Consider the following 24,220-nt stretch of genomic DNA (forward strand, 5'->3'; position numbering starts at 1 on the left):
ACCTTTTAAAAACAGAAAAGTAACACACCATAATTTTAAATGCTAGAAAAATAAAACTAATCTAAATAGAACAATAAAAATAAAAATAAAATTAACATAGAATTTGAAGTTGCAAAGATTAAATAAGAATAAAATTAAAAATAAAATAAAATAAAATAAAATAAGATTAAAATTAAAATTAAAAAAAATAAAAAAACTTTAACTGCTATTTCTTTTGTGATGCTTGGATCAAAGTTATTTGACGTCCTTATTCTACTTATCAGTACCCTTATCTTTACATATTCGTCTTGACCGATTGCCAGTATTGTGGTCCACTTAAGCGCGAAAGATTTGTGACATTTTTGGACCTTTCACCAATGACAAGATTCGGGCATGTACCTAATTGTAAAATTTTGGTAATTTTGATAACTCCTAACTCTTAAGTGAAATCACCTTATGACCATTTAATTGACTACAACCAGGGATATTGTTGTCCACCTAAATCGAGCAGTGAGATCTACAGGAAATCTGTATGTGTTCAATTTTAAGTGCACTAGAACGTGTTTCCCGCTTCCTGATATGCCCCAGCTATCAAGAACTTCCAGAGTACTCCTTACACCGGGTGAGCAGACAACCATTCAGAGAGAGAAGGGATACAAAATTCTATTGCTAACTACTTCAGAGGGGTTGAGAAAAAGAAGGTTGCATATGCTGTGCTGTGTACCAGGTCGGATTAGAAGTCGCGCAAAGGAGACAACATATGGCTAACAGATGAGAAGTTTTTCACACACACACACACACACACACACACATATATATATATATATATATATTACCTACAGAGAAATAGAGTTGCATATGTTGTGTACCAGGTCGGATTAGAAGTCGCGCAAAGGAGACAACATATGGCTAAAAGAAAGAAAGAAAGAAAACGATTTTCTACAGACCTAATTTATCGGAATTTACCGGTCGCCCCATCCAACCGGAATTAAGGACAGAATCCGCACATCGAGGAAAAGTTAAGCCACAGTTCCAAGTACGGGTTCAATTAGTTTGACGAGTAGATTCTCATGTTTATCTCCCTGCTCAACCTATCCGAGCGTCGTGATGTCAGGTTAAACGGATCTAACTAGGTCAAAATTTGTCGAGTCCTTAAATTCATTAGGTTCAACTTTCCTAGTCAAGTCCCTTTTTTAAAATCTTTCGCGCCTACCAGCACATCGATCACAGAGCGTAGAAGATTCAACTTAGGTACGTTACGCCGATTCAGGTCGTCCTTTATCACTTATTAATATCATTTGCCATCACAGTACTTATAAGGAAGGCTGTTAACAAAAATGCTGAATTGAAACGACACTATTTTTGGATTTTTGTGTAATTTTTGTTGTTTTTGGATTTTCTTTCTCCCCCTAAATTTGTGCATGGTTGAGAATTTAAACAAAAAGAAAAATGCGCAAATTTAACCAATCCTAACAAAAATGGAAAACAAACTTAGTAAAATTTGAAAGTAGACCAACTAGACCAAAAAATAAAAATAAAAATAAAAATAAACATAGAAAAAGAAAAAAAACTTAATCCTCAAAACGTATCATTTTCAGAAATCCCACAAGCACATCAAAACGAGCTTTGTTAAAAGGCTTTGTGAACAAGTCAGCCACATTGTTATCAGTGTGGACTTATTCGATTCGAATTAAAGATTGTTCATAACAGTCTCTGATAAAGTGAATTTTAATATCGATGTGCTTGGTTTTAGAGTGTTGGACTGTGTTCTTAGCAATTTGTATGGCAGCCTCATTATCACAATAGATATGGGTTTCTAAGTAATTCAAACTGTAGTCCAACAGCTGATGTTGGATCCAAATAACTTGAGAACAACAAGCTGATGCTGCCACATATTCCGCCTCTGCTGTCGAGGTCGAGACAGTGTGCTGCTTCTTGCATTGCCATGAAACTAGTCTGTCACCTAGGTATTGACATCCTCCTGAAGTTGATTTCCTGTCAAGCTCACAACCTCCATAATTACTGTCAGTAAAAGCATAAAGATTAAATTCAGAATTCTTCGGATACCAAAGACCCAATTTAGGGCTTCCTTTGATATATCGAAAGATTCTTTTTACAGCAATAAGATGAGAGAGTTTAGGATTAGCCTGATAACATGCGCATTGACAAACTGCAAACATTATGTCTGGTCGACTTGCAGTGAGATACATCAGGGATCCGATCATCGATCGATAAAGAGTTTGATCTACGGGTTCGCCTTCTGGATCTGGAGTCAGGAGGGGTCGTTCAGCCATCAGTGTTGAAGCAGATTTAGCATCATGAAGTGCGAACTTCTCAAGAATATCTTCCACATACTTGGCCTGATGAAGAAGGATGCCGGTTGAATTCTGTTTAACCTGAAGCCCCAAAAACATGGTCATTTCTCCCAAAGAACTCATTTCAAATCTTTTCTTCATTACACTTTCGAACTCCTTGCAAAGTTGTGGGCTAGTTGATCCAAAGATTATGTCGTTAACGTATATTTGAACAAGTATCTGGTCCTTGTCGACATGATTTATAAACAATGTTTGATCGATAGTACCACATGTATAACCATGTTCAAGCAAATGATTTGTTAGAGTTGCATACCATGCTCTAGGAGCTTGATGCAGTCCATACAACGCTTTGTCCAACTTATAAACATGATTAGGAAACTTTGGATCGACAAACCCTGGAGGTTGATCAACATAGATTTCTTCCTTCACCTTGCCATACAAAAAGGCAGTCTTGACATCCATTTGAAAAACACTAAAGTTCATATATGAAGCATACGCTAAGAAGATACGAATAGCCTCCAAGCGAGCTACGGGAGCATAAACCTCAGTGTAGTCAAGACCCTTGACTTGTCGAAACCCGCGAACTACCAGTCTAGCTTTGTTTCGCACAATGACCCCTGAATCGTCCTGCTTGTTACGATAGACCCACCGTGTGTCAAGAGACTTTTTGCCCTTTGGTAACTCAACTAACTTCCAAACACCTAGTTTTTCAAATTGATGCAATTCTTCATGCATCGCATCCACCCAGCTAGGTTCATTTAGAGCCATTTCTACATTCTTGGGTTCAATTTGAGAGATGAAACAAGAATACAGACATGTATTCACGTCTCCACTTTGAATTCTAGTTTTAACACCACTATCTAGCTGGCCGATAACGTTCTCGATCGGATGATCCCGTTGAACCCTAGAGGGTATTTCTTGGCTGATGTCATTGATAGAGACAGGTAGAGTGTGAATGTTAAGACCTCCTTCATTTCCATGTTGAGTAGAACCAGATGGTTCTGCAACATACTCATCTGCAATAAGGTCAGGAAAGAGTAATTCCATCAGGGTTGAAGAGACAGCGGAAGCATCATTTGGAACAAACTCTTTCTCGAATGATAAGAGAGGTCTCGATTCAGCATCAGAGGAATCAATGTGGTCTGAGTGAGGACTGTCATGTTCCAGGAACAACTTTCCTTGAGAAGTAGTAGAGGATTTTTCCGAAGATGTTGCAGAAGACTCCCCCTCAATGGCAGCGGAAGGTTTTCCCTCAGATGAAGCAGAAGACTCCCCCTCAGTTGAAGCAGAAGGCTCCCCCTCAGTTGAAGCTTTAGACTTCCCTTTTGATGAATTTGAAGAGTGAGATACAGGCTGGTATACAACTTCTTCGTCTTCATCTTCAGAGATACTCTTCCAATGCGAATCAGTTCTGGATACATCATTTGAATACATGTTTAAGGATTTGAAGAGTGTTGTGTAATCAAACAACCAGTCTGGACCCACTCTTGCGTCTGTCTCATTCTCTTCCAACCAACGTACGTCATAGGATTCCACAATCTGTTTGGTTTTCTTGTTGTAGACTCTATAAGCAGTACGTGTAGCATACCCAACAAAATAGCAGTCATCAGCTTTGGCATTGAACTTTGGATTGGCATCTAGGTGAAGAAGGGTGCAAGGACAACCAAATACTCGAAAGTGACTGACTGACGGTTTATGACCATAGTAAATTTCATATGGACTTTTCATTTGAGCTTTGTTGATGAGCACTCGATTCTGAACATAACATGCAGTGTTTATTGCCTCTGCCCAAAAGAAAACAGGAAGTTTGGAGTCACACAACATCGTCCTTGCAGCATCTTTAAGTGTTCTGTTTCGCCTCTCAGCAACACCATTTTGTTGAGGTGTGTGAGCTGAACTAAATTGATGCAGGATCCCCTTCTCAGAGAAAAAGTGATTGAGAACAGAATTCTTGAATTCTGTTCCATTATCAGTACGAAGTGCCTTCACCCTTTGATTGGTCTGATTCTCAACAAGTATGATGAACCTCTTGATCAATTCAGTGATGCCGACTTTGTTAGATAGAAAAAAAAACCCACGTAAAGCGAGAGAAATCATCAATCACAACTAAACAGTAAGAACTTCTATTAATACTTAGCACATTCACTGGACCAAATAAATCCATGTGAAGAAGTTGTAGAACTTGACTTATTGAGTTAACTTGCTTTGGCAAATGTGGCTTTCGATGATGCTTTCCCTGAGCACATGACACACATTTCTCAAACGTGATAAAGTCTTTGACAGGTAATCCACGGACCATCTCATTCTTTGCAAGACGATTGAGATTTTTGGCGTTAGCGTGACCTAATCTTCGGTGCCACAACATTGCAGTTTGCTCAGAGATCTTTGAGAACAAACAAGTAACTTGCTCTGGGAAATTGCTATTCATATCGATAATATAAGCATTTCCATCCCTTTTCGACTTTACAAGAATCCATTCTTCAGGGATGACAAAGCCTGGCTTTAAGATCATGCATTCCTTGTCAGTGAAATGCGTAGAATAGCCCTTATCACAGATCTGCGAGACACTTAGCAAGCTGTGTTTTAGCTCTAGAGCGAAATTCACATTTTCAAAACTCAGAACTCCATTTGATACCGTGCCCTTTTGTGTAATTTTTCCTCCATCTCCACCCGCAAAAGAGACGTATCCCCCATTAAATGATTGAATGTTGTTCAATTGGGTGATGTCTCCTGTCATGTGCCGGGAACAACCGCTGTCGACGAACCATGGTCTGACGACATTTCCCCGCAACTGCCCCTGCAAAATATGCGGGTTTAATTAGATTTGGGCACCCAGGTCATGATCTTCCTGGGTGATCCCGATGCCTTTTCAGATTTATTGCACATGAACTTCTCTGAGGATACAGATGATGCATTGGGAGTAGATTTGGGCTTCCATTTATAATTAGGTTTTTTGAAAAATTCAGTCAACTTTGTCATTTTATGTCTAACAATCTGCTTGAAGCATGTGTCACATCTACCAGAATTGGTTGAAGATTCACTATTTCTTTGGGATGAGCTGGACCTAGGTGAGACTATGCTCTTCTTTGGCAAACTGTTCGGGACAAAGTGATTAAAAAACCTTTTATGTCTGTGAAAAATATCTCCTTTTTTATTTCTTTTATCTACCCAATCACCATTTCTAGAGCGATTTCTAGAGGAATTTCTATTTAAAGATCTTCCTCTGAACTCGTTCTCTCCTCTTGGAAGATTATGACTCACAAACATTCGATTAAGACAATTTCTAGCAATATGGCCCTTAGTACCACAATTAAAACAGATCTGATTGTTATTGTTAGAACTTGTGCTGCATGTATCAGATTTGTTTTCCCTACAAACACCCTTGCTTGTCTCACAGAAACATGCACTGTTATTAGGTTGTGAGGCAAGTGAGGGTGCTGTATTTATTGAGGGTTGTGGAACTAGTGGTATCTCAACATTTTTATCACAAACATTCAAATTGTCAACCAAATTGTTCACAGATTTATCCGAAATATTAAAAACATTCAAAACTGTATCAGAGGTAGCAGCTAATGTATCAGAACAATTAAAAACATCACAAGAGATATTGTCACTTAAAACATTTAACACAGAATTGTCTTTATTTAAAATGAAATCTTCAGGTTTGAACTCGGTTTTATTTTCAGAAACACATCCTTCAACTTTGTGCTTTGATTGATTCAAGGATTGATCTGCAGGAGAAGTAGAAATGTTAGTACTTTCAACATTAATAAATCCTCCCGAAATAAAACCGAAGGTCTTGCCATAAATCATGAATGATTCATTGGCAATCTCTTCTTTGGACAGGGGCTTGGACATGTATGAATGATTGAAAGGAGGGAGTACATGATTATACCCTAGACCTTTTGACTGATTCCTTTTAAACTGCATACTTTGGTCTATCATATTTGCAACCACCTCACTTGAGAGATCATATTTTCTAACATCAAGTTTGGCGGTCTCAAATTTTCCTTTCAAGGATTCAACTTCAGCAACCAGTTCAGCGTTTTGTTTGACCACATAATCAAAGTTTTCACATTTATTGCTGTAGTCTTCCTGAAGTTTCCTAAAGTCTTTGATTTTTTATTCTAGTTGAGCTTTAAGTGGTTTTTGTCCCTTTCGAAGTCGGTACCCTTCATATCTAAGATCTTCTACGTCTCTTATTAATTTGTTATTGAGTTCACGAAGAATCCTAAGATTTTCTACTTCATTTCCTAATGTCTCAATTTTATAATGTAAAGTTTTCACATAATCTGCACAAGCTTTAGAGCACGATAGAGGACTTACCTTGGACGAATGTGGTTCATGTGAAGAAGATGCCATCAAGCCAAATTGCAGCTTCATCATATTGTCTTCAGCTTCTGCAGTCCCTGCTTGAGTGTCATCCTTCACTTGTGCTAGATTAGCATTGTTTGGTCCAGACAAATTTAGAGCTTGTATTTGATCATCCCAGTCAAATGACTGTGCAACCATAGCCTTTTCATTGTTTGCTTGACCACTGCTTCGGTTGTTCCCAACTGCAACCATCGTTCTGTCATTATTGACCCTTCTATCAGGGTGTGGGCAGTCACGAGCAAAATGCCCTGGTTCGTGGCAATTGAAACATCGAAGCTTTCCTTTATTGAATCCAACCTTCTTGTCAGCGCTCATGCCCCAATTGTTTTTCCCTGTCTTTTTGGCAAACTGTTTTGCCCTAAATACAGCCATGGCAATTTGCCATGTGATGTCCATTTCCTCAACGTCCTCAGGATGGATTTGATCAAGATCTGCAAATGACAATTGAGGTGGAAGTTCTCCAGCTACAAGAGCATTGTAGCAATTTACAAGCCCTGCAGCAAAGACAAGGTTTTCATCACCCTCCTTCCCCTTTGATGAGGAGGCCATATTTGAGGATGGACAGTTTGAGTAGACATGAGAGGTTGGACTTGTGGGCAAGGGGTAGTTGAACCTGCAGAATTATAAGAGAAAGAAGAGAGAGCATTATTAGTCGAAATTCCAAGATTTGCAGCTGAGTAGGAGTTCACATGATTGATCTCTCGCTGCTTGTCATCAATATCACACGCTTTTTTGACAGCCATCACTTCAGTTAGGGAAAGGCGATTGAGATCCTTAGTCTTCTTAATCACTGCTACGTTCATGTCCCAGGATTTTGGGAGTGCATTTAGTAGCTTCTTATTGATTTCAGACTTTGTATAGAATATCCCTGCCACAGTCATCTCTGTGTTGAGAGTTGTGAATCGCTGCACCTGAGCTTCGAGAGTCTCTCCGGGAACATAATTAAACATGTTGAAGCGTTGTCTCAGCATATCCTGGCGACTTTCTCGTATGTCTTCATTTCCCTCATATACTTCAATGAGAGCTTCCCACAATGCTTTAGCAGAAGTATACTCTCTGAATCCTTTCGCAATGTCTGGCGATAAGGCCATAGTCAAAATGGCTAATGCCTTTTCTTGTTCTTCTATACTTTCAAAGTCTTCATCAGTGTAGTTTTCAATTTTCTTGTCGACCACATTGCCCCTAATTACAGTGGTGATTCTGATTGGATCCTTTATAACACATTTCCAAATCTTAAAGTCCTTCATCTTTATATACTTTTCAATTCTATATTTCCACTCGGGGAAACCATCAGCAAACATAAGTCTTGGAATGCGCGTAGTTGTACCCATCACAGCATCAAGTTCTTGGTATTGAGTTGAGTTTTGTGAATCCATTTTAAAATATATATATATATATATATATATATATATATATATTATATATATATATATATATATATATATATATATATATATATATATTATTTAATTTTTTTTTATTTTTATTTTTTTTATTTTAAAAGTTGTAAATTTATTTTACGGTAAAATTTCCAGGCCGTAAACACAAGGCCGCAAACTATTTTTACACCGTAAACTGGAGTTTACGGTCAGGATTTATATTTAAAAAAAATATCTTGATTTTTTTTTTTTTTTTTTTTTTTTTTTTTTTTTTTTTTTAAATTCAAGAGGTAATTTTAACTATCTTAAATTAACTGACTTAGCCGTAAACCAAGGCCGTAAACTCGTAGGCCGTAAACCTTAGGCCGTAAACTCGAGTTTACGGTCCAATTATACCTTTTGATTTTAAACTCAAAAAAATGGTGTAATTATCGTTTAACAGAAAATCGCTTTTTCGTAAATGCTCGTGTTTACGGTCAATGAAAGTTAATTAAAAAAAATTCGATTTTTATATTAAAAACGACTCAATTAAATGCTAGAATCAGTATGTGATCACGAAAGCTTGAATGATATGTATGACAATCGCTTTCGAAGAATGCACTTGTGGCCGTGAAGAAGAGTTTACGGCCGTAAACTCAGGCCGTAAACTTCGAGAACCTTTGATTTCGACTGGAATAAATCCCTCTATGCTGCTGTGAAACGCCTTTGACACTGGTATAGCTTTGATACCAATTGTAAAGTCCTGAAAACAGATCTACCAATGATCAAAGATAATCACAGAAGCAAACACGAAATAATAAACAAGTATAGAACGAAATACCAAGCTTGCATACGCTTTAATGCTATAAAACGTCTGATACAACTCGGAAGAATACGAAAAATCAACAACCAATAATGACCAACACAACCCCTATTTATAGGCTAGACAAAAGATCACGACCGTACAGAGTTTACGGCCGTAAACTCAATCTGACCGTAAACTACAAACAAACATTTACAATCACACCCCTACTGCTATTAACTACTATACCTAGACCAAACCACTATACAGAGTCTTTCACCACATTCGAGAAATTTAAGCTTGATCCAACCAGTCACCATTTTGTTTGTCATCCTCCTCAACTTCTCTTTCTTTTCCATCTTTAATGATATCAACGTCTTCACTATCCCTTCTTTTTTCAGTCCTTTAACTCCGACGAACCAACACCATCACCATTCTATTGGGTTGTGGTGGCGGAAAATTTAATGAAGAGACAGTAGGTTGTGGGTTGGTTCGTCAAAGTTGAAGGACTGAAAAAATAAGGGACGATGAAGACGTCAATATCACTAAAGATGGAAACAAAATAAAAGTTGAGGATGATGAGAGATGAGATGGGTGATTAGTGGGACCCAACTTAAATTTTTTAAATGTGGTTTTAGGTTTAGGATGAGGAGATGCATATATGTAGGGTCTATTAATTTTTTTTAATATATAAAATAAATAAGAAATTTTTTTTAAAAAAAAATTAAAAATTGCACAATAGTCTTTTGAGGTAGGACAACGACCAAATGCACAACAAAAATAAATAGTATGGATCATCCAAGTTAAAAAATAGGTTATGGACCAAACACACAATTTAGCCAAACTACAGGGACCATTCGTGTATTTTACTCTTACCTTTTTGGTGTGTTCACATCTGGGTAACTATTTTTTTTTCGTACACATCTAGGTAACAAACTTTTTAGAAGTGTTCACATATGATCATTATGACTGGTTATAACCGAATGTAACTTGCTACAGCCGGTCATAATGGTTATATGTGAACACTTCCAAAAAGTTTGTTACCTAGATGTGTACAAAAAAAGATAGTTAGCCAGATGTGAACAAATTGAAAAGTTAATTACCTTATTAAGTCCATTTCCCTTTAAAGTATCAAAATATTATATTCAACCTACTAACATCTAAATATCAATATTTTTTTAAAAATTTTAACCATTTAAAATATCATATTTGTCCATATATTTTTTTTTTTAATATTTTTTAATAATTTATAACAATTTTTTATGTTCTATAATCATGGTTCTAAAAAGTACCTCATGTCGCACCTCAATGCGTGCCATGACGCGAGACGTGATGTAGCCGTTACGAAAACGTCCAAGGCGGGTTTGTTAAGCGTGACGCCCAAATAACGTGTCAAGACACGCATTATCGTGTTATGACACGAGTTTTTTTTTCAAGGCGCGAGTTTTTTGTTTTGTTTTTTTTTATCTGACCTAAAATAAATGAGTTTTTATTAATTTTTTTTCTCTTAAATATTAATATAACACTTCTAAATACTTCATATATTTGATAAAATTCAATAATTATATGATTTATATCTTTTAATATATATATATATATATATATATATATATATATATATATATATATATATATATATATATATATATATATATATATATAGTCACGCCTTGAAAAACACCATGACTCACCAATGGTTGTCATGACTTAACTTTTACCTTGCCGCCACACCATGTGTTACGTTATTTAGAACCTTGTCTATAATCATTAAAATTGAAAAAAATAACTAAATGGATCTATTACCCTTACCTTCTAACTCCCAGGAAATCTTAACACCAATCGTTATGCATTAGCATTAGAAACTTGGAGTTCTAGGTACACTCTCACCAAGGGTGAAGCTTGAACATTTTTTTTGGGATCGAAAATATAATATGTATGAAAACTAGAGAGCAAGGGGGCTACAACATAAATTTTATATTTTTAGACTTAATATGTATAAAAATTAAAGCTTAGGAACTATTTCTAGCAACAAAATCAGATAGGGGGGGGGGGGGATAACCCTTCCTGGCCCTAATAAATCTCTGTCTATGACTCTCACCTTCTTCCTTTTTGCCCTATCATCATCTTCCTTCCTGTAATCGCTAAACAACCAGAAGTAATTCGAAGTTCCATTGCAGGTCAATTTTAGAACACGAAAGTGATCAAAATCTTGGGTTCATGATTAGGTTATGGATCTTGTGCAGTTGCTTATTTTGTGTCCAAGCTTCTACCACGTGACCAATTTTTGCAACATCCATTATTTTTACCAATCTTCATGTAGGATTTGTCATTTGTTCAAATGGATGTAAAACATGTGTTGAAAGGACATGATTTCGTTTCCCCCTTCCAGTTACCATGGGACTAATCTTGTATCTATCCACCTTGTTTATGGATACACTGTATCTAGTATATCATTGTAATTTCATATTTATTCACTAAATTTTCAATTACACTAAGTGACTAAGTGGATTTGGTTAAATTGTAATGTAGAACTTAATCATGAACACAATTCCTTTATAATAATCTAGAGCCGACGACGAAATCTTGAAAATTCATGCCTGCCAAGATGTACACTTCAACACTTATTTAACATTATAACATACTAATGATATTATCAAGAAATTGCACACACCAGTTTACTCAGGCTTCTTTTCCTCCTTGTTTTCGTTCTCCTTAGGTTTATTCAAAAACCATATGATAATTGATTTAATTGATTAACGAAACAGAGAAATTACAAGGTTCTTGATGAAAGTATGAAACCAAAAAACAAGAATAAGGGGAATATAAAAGCAAGCTAACCCTAAAGAGAAATTTAACACATATTTAACACATTTACTAATGAATTTACCAATAACGGTTGTGATCGAAGTGTTGTTTATTATCCATGCACTCTATCCATGCACTCTTAATCTTGTAACAAAATATATTATTGCAACCATGTTTAACGACTTAGTTATATCTAATGTAACTCATTTGTCTTATGATCGTGTAACAAGAGAGGGGATGGATGTTGGCATGTTGCCGTATTTTTAGTAATGGACCGTCCAAATCCATAACTTAAGCCACAACCAACTCGTAAAAGTAAATGTGCCACTTTTAATTTTTTATTTTTTTAAAGGGAGAGGTTTCTAATTCCTACAATTTGTACTCCTTTCAAAGTCCCTTTGTTTATACGGCTACGCAATATATTCCATTTTGCACAAATAATTTTCATTATACAAACTGTAAGATGAAGTACAATCAATGAAAATAACAACATCAAAAGAAATATGCAAATTATAATAACATAATTGGATTAAAATCAGTGATACGTATTTATTCTTGAAGATTGAAAACAATAAAATCTACGGGGCCAAACAATATCGCAAGACAAAAACTGTTTCGGTATGTGTTTATAGTGTGGATACAACAATTGAATTCAAGAAAGATATTGACAAAAATTGATCAACCCTCAAATCTATCAAATTATCGGCTTTATATAGTCTACCTTATGACAATTATTAACGGCCGAACGACCAATAACTGTTTAAAACTGAAATTAGTTGGTACGACAATTTATAACCGAATTAATAGAGTTTTTATTTTAACTAGTAAATAAATAATATTGGAATTAATATATAAAAACAATTCCAGTTGTCAATAAAAAACCTTATCTTTAACCATTAAATTATGTATTAATTCAAGCTTAATCTAAGCCTGATTTAGCTAACCCAACTCCCAATCAAACCCAAAAGGTTTCATCACCCATTACTCAGTTCATTTTCAAAAGTTAAAATGTTTAATAAAGCCTTGTAAGGAAGGTTTAAGTTTACCCTCCTTCCTTCCCGTGGTACAAGTCCCACAAGTTTCTTTACTAAAACGACAAAGTTTCTACACAAATAAAGCGTTCTAAATTTGATAATCTTCTATAAAGGTGATTGGGTATAAATCCAAAGTTATTTATATTATTGGTAAATGATACAAAAAATACTATTTTTACACAGAAATTTGATTTTGATACTGAGTTTTTTTTTTTGTGTCAATTTTGACATTGTGTTTTCCAATTTGTTACAATTCTGACAACTTAACCGATTAACCAGATTACATACTGACGTGACATGATGACGTGTCAGTTTTGATGACTTGACATGCTGACATGATATGCTAACGTATCAAAATTGAATTTTTTTCTCACAAAAAACACTAAGTTTTCATTTTTTTTTTCGATTTTGACACTAAGTTTAATTTTTTCTTTCAACTTTGACACTATGTTTTTTTTTTGTTCCAAATCGAACATCATTTTTTCCAATTTTGTTCAATGTTAACAATTTTCTATTTAAAACCGTATAAATATTTTTTTAATACATATAAACCGTATAAATATGTTTTTTTTTTTTCATTTAAAAACGATAGTTTTGTAGAAATACAATTTTTTTTAACACTCAAACCATATTTTTATGTATAAATATGTATTAGTTATATAAAAATTGTATTTTATATTAAATATGCAACTTTAAAACGCGTTTGGAGGTTTGGAGGTGTGTTGTCGATCAAAATTCAGATATCAAGTTTGCAACCCATCAAATTTTTACATCTTATTAGAAGCTTATGGTTAGTTTGATTCTCATAATATAGCTGATGCATTGGATGTAAGAAAAAAAAAACACCTTGTATTTAAATAAAAATGTGGTTTTTTAAACGAAAAAAATATATTTATACGGTTTAAAATGTAATAAAAATACATTTATACGGTTTCAAATGAAAAATAGATAAAATTGAACAAAATTTGATAAATGATGTTCGATTGGAACAAAAAAACATAATATCAAAATTGAAATAAAAAATTAAACTTAATGTCAAAATCGAAAAAAAAATGAAAACTTAGTGTTCTTTATGAAAAAAAACCAAATTTGACACGTCAACATATCATGTCAGCATGCGACGTCATCAAAACTGACACATCATCATGCCACATCAGCATATAACCTGATTAACCGGTCAAGTAGTCAGAATTGTTACAAATTGGAAAACACAGTGTCACAATTGACAAAAAAAAAAAAATAGTGTCAAAATCGAATTTCTATGTAAAAAAAGTGTTTTTTGTACCATTTACCCTATATTATATATATATATATATATATATATATATATATATATATATATATATATATATATATATATATATATATATATATATATAGGTTCAGGTTCATTTGAGATCATTCTAATTTTGTGAGACCGTGAGATCAAATCTAAAAATAATTTTAAAATGCAAAATAAATGGAAAAATCCAAAAATTCTTTTTTTAAATATTATTTTCGGAACTTGAATTAACTAAAAAAAATATAAAAAAAAAATAGAAAAAATTTCGTTTTTTTTTTGAAAAATAAGTGAAATATTTTAAATAGAATATTACACTGACATATTCTAAAAAATAATTTTAAAATGCAAAATAAATGGAAAAATCTAAAAATTCTTTTTTTAAATATTATTTTCGGAACTTGAATTAACTAAAAAAAATTAAAAAAAATAAAAAAAATTCTATTTTTTTTGAAAAATACGTGAAATATTCTAAATAGAATATTATACTGTACATATTCTAAAAATAATTTTAAAATGCAAACTAAATGGAAAAATTAAAAAATTCTTTTTTTAAATATTATTTTTGGAACATGAATTAACTAAAAAAAATAAAAAAAATAAAAAAAAAATAAAAAAAATACATCTCACGGTATCACAAAATATAGGTGGTCTCAAATGAACCTAACCCTATATATATATATATATATATATATATATATATATATATATATATATATATATATATATATATATATATATATATATTAATAGCATGCGGTTTAAAGTTTCTAAAAGTATCAAACATATTTTTTTTTTACCTACGTAAAATGGATTGTTACACACTTAGGATTTTGATTTTTGTAGTGTAGAATATCATCATTCAATCATTCATTGTTGTGTGTCCCAAAAAAGTTGTAGCAGTATACGAACCCATGTTAGAATACGTGGAGTCTATCAAAGTAGTTAAAGAGAATTTTAAACTTGAGTACGTACCATTAGAAAAAAAAAATGCACATGTTGAAAGGATAGGTTTGCCCCTCATCTAGCGGATCGATGGTGGAAGAGATCACATGGGATCCCAATTCTTTTACGCCACAAGTTGACTTTTTAAGGTTTCTTCCTTATTGCGCACTTATAAATATGAAGGACAAATGATCAAGGCTCTCTGTGTATGAGCAAAGCAAATCTAAAAATGAAGAGATCCACCAAGTCACCTCTTTCCCACAACAATATCAACACCAAGAATTTGCAAATAGGGGTTCAAGAAAGAGACCCAATGGCGAGTTTAAATAAGACCGAGGTGGTGTTGCCGCTAGCAAAGGTGGTGGTGCCGGTGACAAAGGCAGTGGAGGAGAAGAACAAACCGCCCAAAGTAGCGGACATAGATCAGAGTGCGGAGGAGTTCATCATGAAATTTAGAAACCAATTAAAGATTCAGAGGATGGAATCCATTGATAATTATAATAAAATGTTAGCCCGGGGAACTTGATATATATGCTAATCATAATTATATATATGTTGCTCTTTGATAATTTTTTAATGAAAACGCATAATGATTGATCATTTCATTTGTATTTGTTACTATTATTTTGTAGTTATTGTTTTTTTTTTTTTTTATGACTTTATGTTTTGTGATTATGGCTTAAAACTTAAGTTTGTTCCTTTTTTATACACATACACATAGGTATCATGTACTTACATACATGATACATGCATGCAAACATGTATGTAAGTATGAGCAGAGACGAATTTAGAAGTAATTTCAATAAGGGACACATCTATATATATAAAGATGACAAAAGATGGACTCACAATCTTAAACGAGCTTCTATGTATATAAGCACTTAACAATTCAATTTTAACAAACTCTAACTTAAATTAAAATTGTTCATTTTAGCAAATGGTAGCAATGATATTTTTGATTTTATGTTGGAAAAAATGAGTTTTCTCATTTTAGAAAAATGGATTTTCCCATGGAGAAATTAAATATCTTCCTATATTTATTCCTACGTATCCTTCTATTCATCTTAAATGGTGACATGTGTGAGAAGTGTATTAAAATATTATTATCTTCGTTAAATTTAACACATGTCATCATTTAAGATAGATAAAAAGAAATTGTAGGTAGATGTTTAATTTCTCTTTCCATCTTTGAACACAAATTTTGGTTCTTGTCCAAAACCAAAATAAAATTATGTTTGCATATTTGTGTTATCATCCGTAATAGGAAGATGATTTTTCCATTTAATATTTTGATTCATCTATATAAAATACATGCTTTAGTAAGTAGTACAATAGCCCTCCTCATATTGTTTCTATCCTTAAGCTTCTATGAAGGTAACATCTAAGCCTTGTAGAGTTCAGGGGCTGTTGTATCATGTAAAACAAAAGTTTGTTATCGGTTGAATTTGTTTTAAGGAAACATTGTGTTTAACACAAGCCTTAGCTTTCCGTTTATAACTTTATTTTTATGTTTCGTTTTCATTATCTGATTATCATTTCCTACAATCTTTAAAACAAATTCTTACGAAAATGAAGGGAAAAAGAAAAAAGAAAAAAGAAAAGAAAACGCAGGTTTCTCAAGTTTATTAAGTCTGCTATTTTACAGTTTCTGAGATTTCTGTTGGTTTTAGAAACTCTGTTTCTATTGGGTTGAAGGAAATTGTTTTCCTTGTTCTAAAGTTGTTATTTCTGGTAAGTTCATTTTACAGTTTTGAAATTCTGAATTTCCTTGTTATATTGTTTCTGAAGTTTCATAATTTTTAATTTTATGCATTACAACTTAATAAGTAACATCTTAGAAATTTCGTTTTCTGTAGTTTTGGAGATTATTGTAGAGACCAATTTTTTTTTTCTTGTGCGCACTTTAAAATTTAGTTGTGATATAATAGACAAAATAAACAAACCAAGAACACAAGTAAAGATGAAAACTTTTTCTGGGAAAAAATATTCAAGGTAGAAGAAATTGTAATATTATAGTCAAGGAAATAGAAGACTTTTACATGGCAAATTTGTAATATTATAGTCAAGGAAATAGAAGACTTTTACATGGAATATAAAATCGACAACGGCGAGAATGTAGGAAAGAATGAAATAAATAAAACCATCAATAAAAAGGATTCGTTTATATCCTTGTACAAAGAATCATAAAATTATTAAAAAATTTAAGTACAAGAATATTACGTGAGAAAATTGGACAACTTGAAAACCAAGTAAGCAACCCTTTGTGAAGAGGAAATTCGGCTTCACCTCATGCAACACACTCATTAAAATGGCTAATGCAAGATTGTTTCAAAAATAGAAACTGACACAGAAAAAAACAATATTTTCAAGAGAGTTTTCTTATCACAAAAAACACTTACAGTAAAGAATTCGAGATATATCCAACAATGTACGGAAGGTCTAATGGCAAGTATAGATAAAACTCTTTGTGGGAAAAAAGTCCACAAGGAGAAAAGACTTGTAGTAATATAGTCGAGGAAGGTGAAGGCTTTTACATTGTATAAAAGCGACAATATGGAGAGAGCAGGATAAAATGAAATAAATAAATAAAACCATCACTTTAAAAAGCTTTATTTATAGCCTTAATACAAAGAAATATAAAATTTATAAAATTCCTAAATAAAGAAAATAATCTACTATAATAAATGAAGGTTTTTTTTTGCCACATGTCCTCTTCTCATTCATTTGGACACATGACATTTTCTAGATTTTTAAAATTTTCTATTTTTCACTTGTCATTTTATTGTATTTTTCATTTTATTAATTTAAAATTTCACATTTAATGTGTAAGGTAATATATATGTAAAATATTTATTAGAAAGAATTTATATATGTAATGTAATCAATACATTAAAGTCTCATTAATTTTAATAATTCAAAATTTTCTCATTTTTCTTATAAATTCAAACTTTTCAAATTGTTAAAATTTTATGTTTGTTTTTTTTTAATTAAACCCATGTAATACATGGGTCTCAAACCTAGTAACATATAATTATATAATTTGAAAACCAAGTGAGCGGCCCCTGATTCACTCTCCCTCATACAACACTCACCAAATGTTGAATGCAACATCCTTACAAAAAAATCATCTAAAATATAATCTGAAACAAAAAAACAACAAGATTTTCAAGAGTATTTTCATATCACGAAAAAACTCCATAACAACGAATTTAAATATGTCTAACAATATCAAAAAGCTGAATAAGGACTCATCTAGACCTAATGATTCGATACACAACATTAGTTTCTATGTATGAGTTTTAGAAATTTGTGTTTTGTATCTATTTGTATCGAAACGAATTTTAAATTCGTATTTTGTGTTTTACGCATGTCAAACATTGTTTTAACATGTATAATACACATATTAAATTTGTATGACACGAGACACGTATAAACATGTATACACAGCTATAGATATTTTTACATTTAGGTGTTAAAGTTTACATTTACTAAAAGTTTAGGGACTAATTTGAAAAAAATAAGAAATTTAAATTAGACAACACTTCAAAAATTGTCCCTGTCGTTTTTGAAAATATCAAGTTTGGGCTCTAATTTACAAAAACCTCACGGATCGTCCCTGTGGTTTCAAAACTTTTAATATTTGGTCCTTTCGGCTAACTCCGTTACCAATTAACCGTTAAGTCAGAGACATTTTTGTCATTTCACTACACATGGACCATTTATGAGGTATTCAATTACTTTTTTTTAAAAATAAATAAATAAATAAATAATATTTAATATGCAAGGGATCCCACCCCTCTCTCTCTCTCACACACACACACACACACTTACAATTCCACACGGTAGCACCACCTTTCGCCATAAAACCACCACTGCCATTACCTTATTCCCCACCGGAAACCACAACCCAGCCACCCATCTTCCATCCCGTTTGATCACTCAAACCCACCCTCAAATACCACCACTTACTGCCTTCCATTCACGTTTTTCTACTGCCCTTCCCCTTTTTCCTTCACTACCGAGAAACGCCACCACCCCCAAGGGTGTTGTTGTTATTGTTGTAACCCAAGCACCTCATCGAGTGTGGCCTGTTCGAATTGAGAGCCAATCTTCTTCTCCAGGTGTGAAATTATACACTTTCAGTTTTGTGAAGGAACATTTCTTTCAGGTGTTTCATTGAGCACCTAGAGTGCATTGTTCTCCTCCATCATTTTCTGATTTATTTAGTAAGAGTTATCACCATTGGAAGCATACCATTCCAATTTTCTGTCCAGAGACATCCAATTCAGCAAATAGATGAACATGAAATTAAGGAGTTGAAATTAAAATAAGGGAAAATTGTTAGAGACTTGGATACAGGCATGAGGAATCGTAGGTGCTCTACTTATCTATTATTATTCCCTTCACCTGATCTCACTTCTCACATTCTTGTGCTTCTTAGTCCTCTACCAATCCTCCCAATATCCTTACATAAAAGGTAATTTTGCATTGTAAATCGATTGAAGCAGTAGAAGGTGGTGGTGGCGGCTGAAATCATGGTGGCAGCAGCAGATGGCGGCTGTAGTGGTGGGCAGAGGTTGCTCCGTTTGCCTTTCTTGCTTCCTTCTTGCTTCTGCTCAGCAGGGATGACGAGAGGGAAGAGCGATGGACGATGTCAGATGGTAGATGGTCAGAGTAGGGGTGTTCCAACAGTAATTGTGGTGGTGGTGGTGAAGTGGGTTTTGCCAATGGTGGGTGGTAGCTCTGCTTCCCGGTTATATTGGCATCCGACGGTTCACTACGAGAAGGAAGGGGAAGGCTGCAATCTTGATGGCAGTGGAGGTGGGTTAACATGGTCCTTTATTATTTTGGAGAGAGAGAGAGAGAGAGAGAGAGAGAAAGAGAGAGAGGGTGGGACCCCTTGCATATTAAATATTATTTATTTATTTATTTATTAAAAAAAGTAATTGAATACCTCATAAATGGTCCCTGTGTAGTGAAATGACAAAAATACCCATGACTTAATGGCTAAATGGTAACGGAGTTAGCCGAAAGGACCAAATGTTAAACGTTTTGAAACCACAGGGACGATCCGTGAGGTTTTTGTAAATTAGGGACCAAACTTGATATTTTCGAAAATCACAGGGACCATTTTTGAAGTTTTGTCTTTAAATTATTGTTTCTTGATTTACATGTGTTAATCCATGTTTCATATCTTACATGTGTAAATATATGTTTTCGTGTAACATAGTTAACAAGGTGTAATATTTTATCACATGTCACACAACCTTTGACTTAGCAGTAAGCCAGTAATGGGTGACTCTCAATTGAAAGATTGTGAGCTTAAGTCTCGTTAGAGACATAAGTGGTAATTTAGGACTTGTTTAGTTTGTCATTCAAAATAAAACATATCACACATATTAATTACATGATGTGTTCGTGTTTAATACCTAAAACATGTTTTACAATTCTTGTTATTTTTGTGTTTTACAAATTTTTATCGTGTGAAGTCATGTTTGACACGTATAAACTACACGATGACACAAATTGCTAGGTCTAAAGTCATCTCAACAAGCTTTACATCCCAACAAGTAAAATAAACTGAAAATACATTGGTTCAAGTCATTGCAAGATTTACTTTTGGAGTTTATGGGTCGTTTGATTATGTATCTTTTACAAAATTACAATTTTAAATTGCAAATAATTAAATTGTATAAGTTAGGTCTAACCTATTTGGTTAACGTGATGTCTAATAAGATATTTCTAACAATGAGGTTTTAAATTCAATCGTGGGCATATACTAACTCGCCATTATAAAAAAGATAAATAAAATTGAACTAAATTAAAATTTACAAGTTTAAGTAAAATAAACGTGACAGTAAATATACAATCGTTTATAGTTAAATCATATGTTTAACTTATCTCCTTGAAAAAAAAAGATATTTTTCGTAATGTTTTTATAACCCTAACTAGGGACTTAAAAAACCTAACGTGTTTGATTATTTCTACTATGAGTAAATGTAATTGCTTGAATTATGTGTGGTTACTTTTATGCTATTTATTAATTAATAACTATGTATGAGATATGTATATTAGACGAAACATTACATATTTTTAAATAATATTTTTATATAAATTATTAGGATATAATGAATAAAATAAGTAATTTAGTATATATAGTAATAAAAAAAATAATGTGTGATTTACTTTATACTTTATATAAAGAGACGGAGGTAAAACATTTATTCTAAAATTTAATAAAATTGTCTACTTTATAAACCTTTTGGAAAATATGGATTTTAAATTAAATAAAAATAGAAAACACACACAAAAAAAAAAGCCAACTAGAAAAGGAAAAATTCTAAAAATATCAAAAAAAAAAAAAAAAAAGACGTGCCAAAATCAATGAATGAGATTGCAAAAATGATTTTAATTTACTATTAGATGTTTAAAACATTGAAGTTTTTCCATGTTTTACGTATAAATAAATTACATTATATAAATATATCATTCTAGACTTCTGGTTCAATTTATCAATTAATAAATAATTTTATTAAACAAACAAAATAATTAAAACTTATTGGACACCTGATTCTATAATTATCACAAATTTCAAAGCACATATGATATAATTATATAAACACATTTTTCCAAAAAAAATAAAAATAATAATGATACAAACACAATATTTTACATAGCTATGATTATTTCAAATTATCACTTTCAGAAACAAACCCTTATTCCGAGCAAGCAACCCAACCGAAAACACCACCGGAGGCTGGAGCAAGAAGCTCCGATCACAACTTGAAAGCCACAAACACCAATTTTTGAATTCTCCTATCTTTTCACAGTAGCACAAACCGTCGTATTTGTTACTGCTGCTTCTAGCGGCAGAGCACGAATCCGGGAGCTCAATAGACCCATCTCTCCGGCGATGGGAATCACCGGAAGAATATCGCAGTTGCAGATCTCAATCATGAACCCATCAGGATCATGGAAAAATAACTGATCGACATGGATTCCATATTCTTCCACCCTTTGTCTCCTGTACTCTATCCCCATTTCTTTCAGTTTCTTCTCCACAGCTCCCATGTTCTCACACTGTAAACACATTTCACACATCGTATGTTTATCATCCTTTGTAAAATTGCCATGTTTACAGCTCACAAATGAAAAAAAAAAAAAAAAAACCCTTCAAATTGGAACTTCTGAACTTTGATTAAACATCCAAAAAGTCGGAAATTTTTTTTTATTTTTTTATGCTGATTCTTGGTTTTTTCAATTATCTTTACTTGCTATGTAGCAGAGTATGTCGAACTTGGAGAACAGAGATGAATTATGAAAGAAAACTGGGGAAAGTTTTGCCCACCTGGAAGGAAATATGGTGATCCTTTGGATTTATTTCAGTTTTCTTGAGAATTCTATCTGGGTTTGCAGATTGAATCAAATGTATCCCAATTCCATAGTTATAAAGCCTAGATAACATCGAGCAACAAAAAAAAACAGAGCATTACTGATGGGAAAAGAAAAGCAACAAAAACAGAGTGACCTCGTTTTCAAAACGGTCTACTGAATTGATTGGATTACCATGCACCATCAAAATCAAAATCTTGAGGTCTCTTAATTGGGACAAATCCAAGAATTTTGGTGTAGAAGTCGATTGATTCTTGTAGTGATCGGCATAGGAAGGAGACGTGATTCAGAGACGTGAGATGTAGAGGATTTCCGGCTTTCATTTTATCGAGAAATTTTCAGAAGAAAAGTAAGAAATTACAGTGAGTTTTGATCAAATATGATCCTCAATGAAGTTTTATATGAAGAAGAAATAGATGTAGAAGATTAGAAAGGTTGATTCTAATTGGGTTTTAAGGGGATGTGAATGAAAAAAGGGATGAATCGCGCATAAAAGCAAAAGATTTCTCTTGGTGGGAAGAAATTGAATATTATATTTTATTGGATTCTAGAAACTAGAAGTATAAGATCATAGCATGTTTTTTTATGTTATTTTCTATAAAAAACTACAAAAATATCCCTATGATCTGCAGTTTTTTTATTAAGTTCCAAAAATCTTTGCAATGTAAAATATAAAGCTAAGTCAAAGAACAAAGTAAAAAGATGAGATTGTAACGAACTTAATTTCATCCCTTGTGGTAAAAACAATTGTTATTTATAATACATAATATTCACTCTTTATACTAGACAAAAAAATAAAATGTGAGGTATGTTATGAATGTTCAGTATAGTAGTGCATAACTATTGTTTTTGTCAAAAATCAATTGAGTGAATATCAATCAAATTGAATGAGAGGCTGTGGTGTTATAGGTGAAATGATTATCGAAATTAGAACAAGATTACATAAGTGATTTACAAGGAAAACTCTTCATCCTTGCTAGGGTCTCCCACACAAAACTTTAAGAGGTAATAATGATTATCTTCCTTGTTTAAATGTATTGATTGTAAGGTGGATTACATAAATGAAAATATGTACACTAGTACAAGTATTGTAGTGAGTATAGTCGTGTGTAGTGTGCGAAGTACATGTGTATTTATAATCTAGTCTAAGTAACCATAAGTCCGATATTTCCGGGATCCTCTCGAATAAATATGAATACGTTGGGTTGACTTGTTATTCCCGGGTCTTCTGCTTGATAAAAATATTTCTTCATTGTGAATGAGTCTTATTTTGACTATTTATGCACATGTGAGAAAAGGATTAGAAATATACATGTTAAAAATGTTAGGAAATAATAATGAAAATGGTAAGGATCTTGAGATATGTATGGGATCCTGAGAGTTCTTGAAGATCCGAGATCTTGAACAGGGTTGATGATTTTGTCCCTAACAATTGCCACCAAATTATCCTTGCGAAATATTTAAGTTAATTTTCAAATATTTGAAGGTATAATTTCATTTAAACGGAGATAAGGTTTTTGAAATTCAAACCCTAATGGATAGAATTTGTAACAACCCCTTATTTTCAAATCAATAAAAGTCAAACTTGTTAAATAAAAGTCAATTTGTCAATTGGTTAAATTTATAAGGTTTAAATATAATTTAATGTCTAGAATTTTTTTTATTATATAAATGTTTTAAGTATTTGGCAATAAAAGCACTTAGACCGAAAACCCTCGCATGGGCCACCCTCTTCGGACCGAAAACAAATTTCGCTCAGCATCGAAATCTCCCTGCGAAGATCTCACACTTACACCAAAAACTCACCTATATATATATATATATATATATATATATATATATATATATATATATATATATATATATATATATATATATATATATATATAACCACAAACATACTTCATTTCTCACTTTCCAAACCGAAAACACCCTCA

At 32.8% G+C, this 24,220-nt stretch overlaps 1 protein-coding gene across 1 annotated transcript; it reads right to left on the reverse strand.

The window, feature by feature from the left end:
* Nucleotides 1–21,470: 21,470 nt before the first annotated feature.
* On the reverse strand, nucleotides 21,471–22,740 carry LOC145046100 (glyoxylase I 4-like). Its single transcript, XM_078994384.1, has 3 exons — nucleotides 22,458–22,740; nucleotides 22,240–22,345; nucleotides 21,471–21,971 (listed from the first exon to the last, which is right to left on the reverse strand). The coding sequence occupies exons 1-3, from the start codon at nucleotides 22,604–22,606 to the stop codon at nucleotides 21,708–21,710; spliced, it is 519 nt and encodes a 172-aa protein (XP_078850510.1). The 5' UTR covers nucleotides 22,607–22,740; the 3' UTR covers nucleotides 21,471–21,707.
* Nucleotides 22,741–24,220: the final 1,480 nt, after the last annotated feature.

This window comes from Lactuca saligna, chromosome 5 (genome assembly GCF_052625555.1).
Source record: "Lactuca saligna cultivar CGN05327 chromosome 5, ASM5262555v1, whole genome shotgun sequence".
Lineage (NCBI taxonomy): Eukaryota > Viridiplantae > Streptophyta > Magnoliopsida > Asterales > Asteraceae > Lactuca > Lactuca saligna.

What these genes read in the sequence shown, in the direction of transcription:
- LOC145046100 (XM_078994384.1), bottom strand. Translation starts at nt 22,606, where the DNA reads ATGAAAGCCGGAAATCCTCTACATCTCACGTCTCTGAATCACGTCTCC. An exon ending in TTTGATTTTGATGGTGCATG is followed by an intron (nt 22,346 to 22,457) that starts GTAATCCAATCA and finishes GATGTTATCTAG; the next exon opens with GCTTTATAACTATGGAATTG. An exon ending in ATCACCATATTTCCTTCCAG is followed by an intron (nt 21,972 to 22,239) that starts GTGGGCAAAACT and finishes ATGTGTTTACAG; the next exon opens with TGTGAGAACATGGGAGCTGT.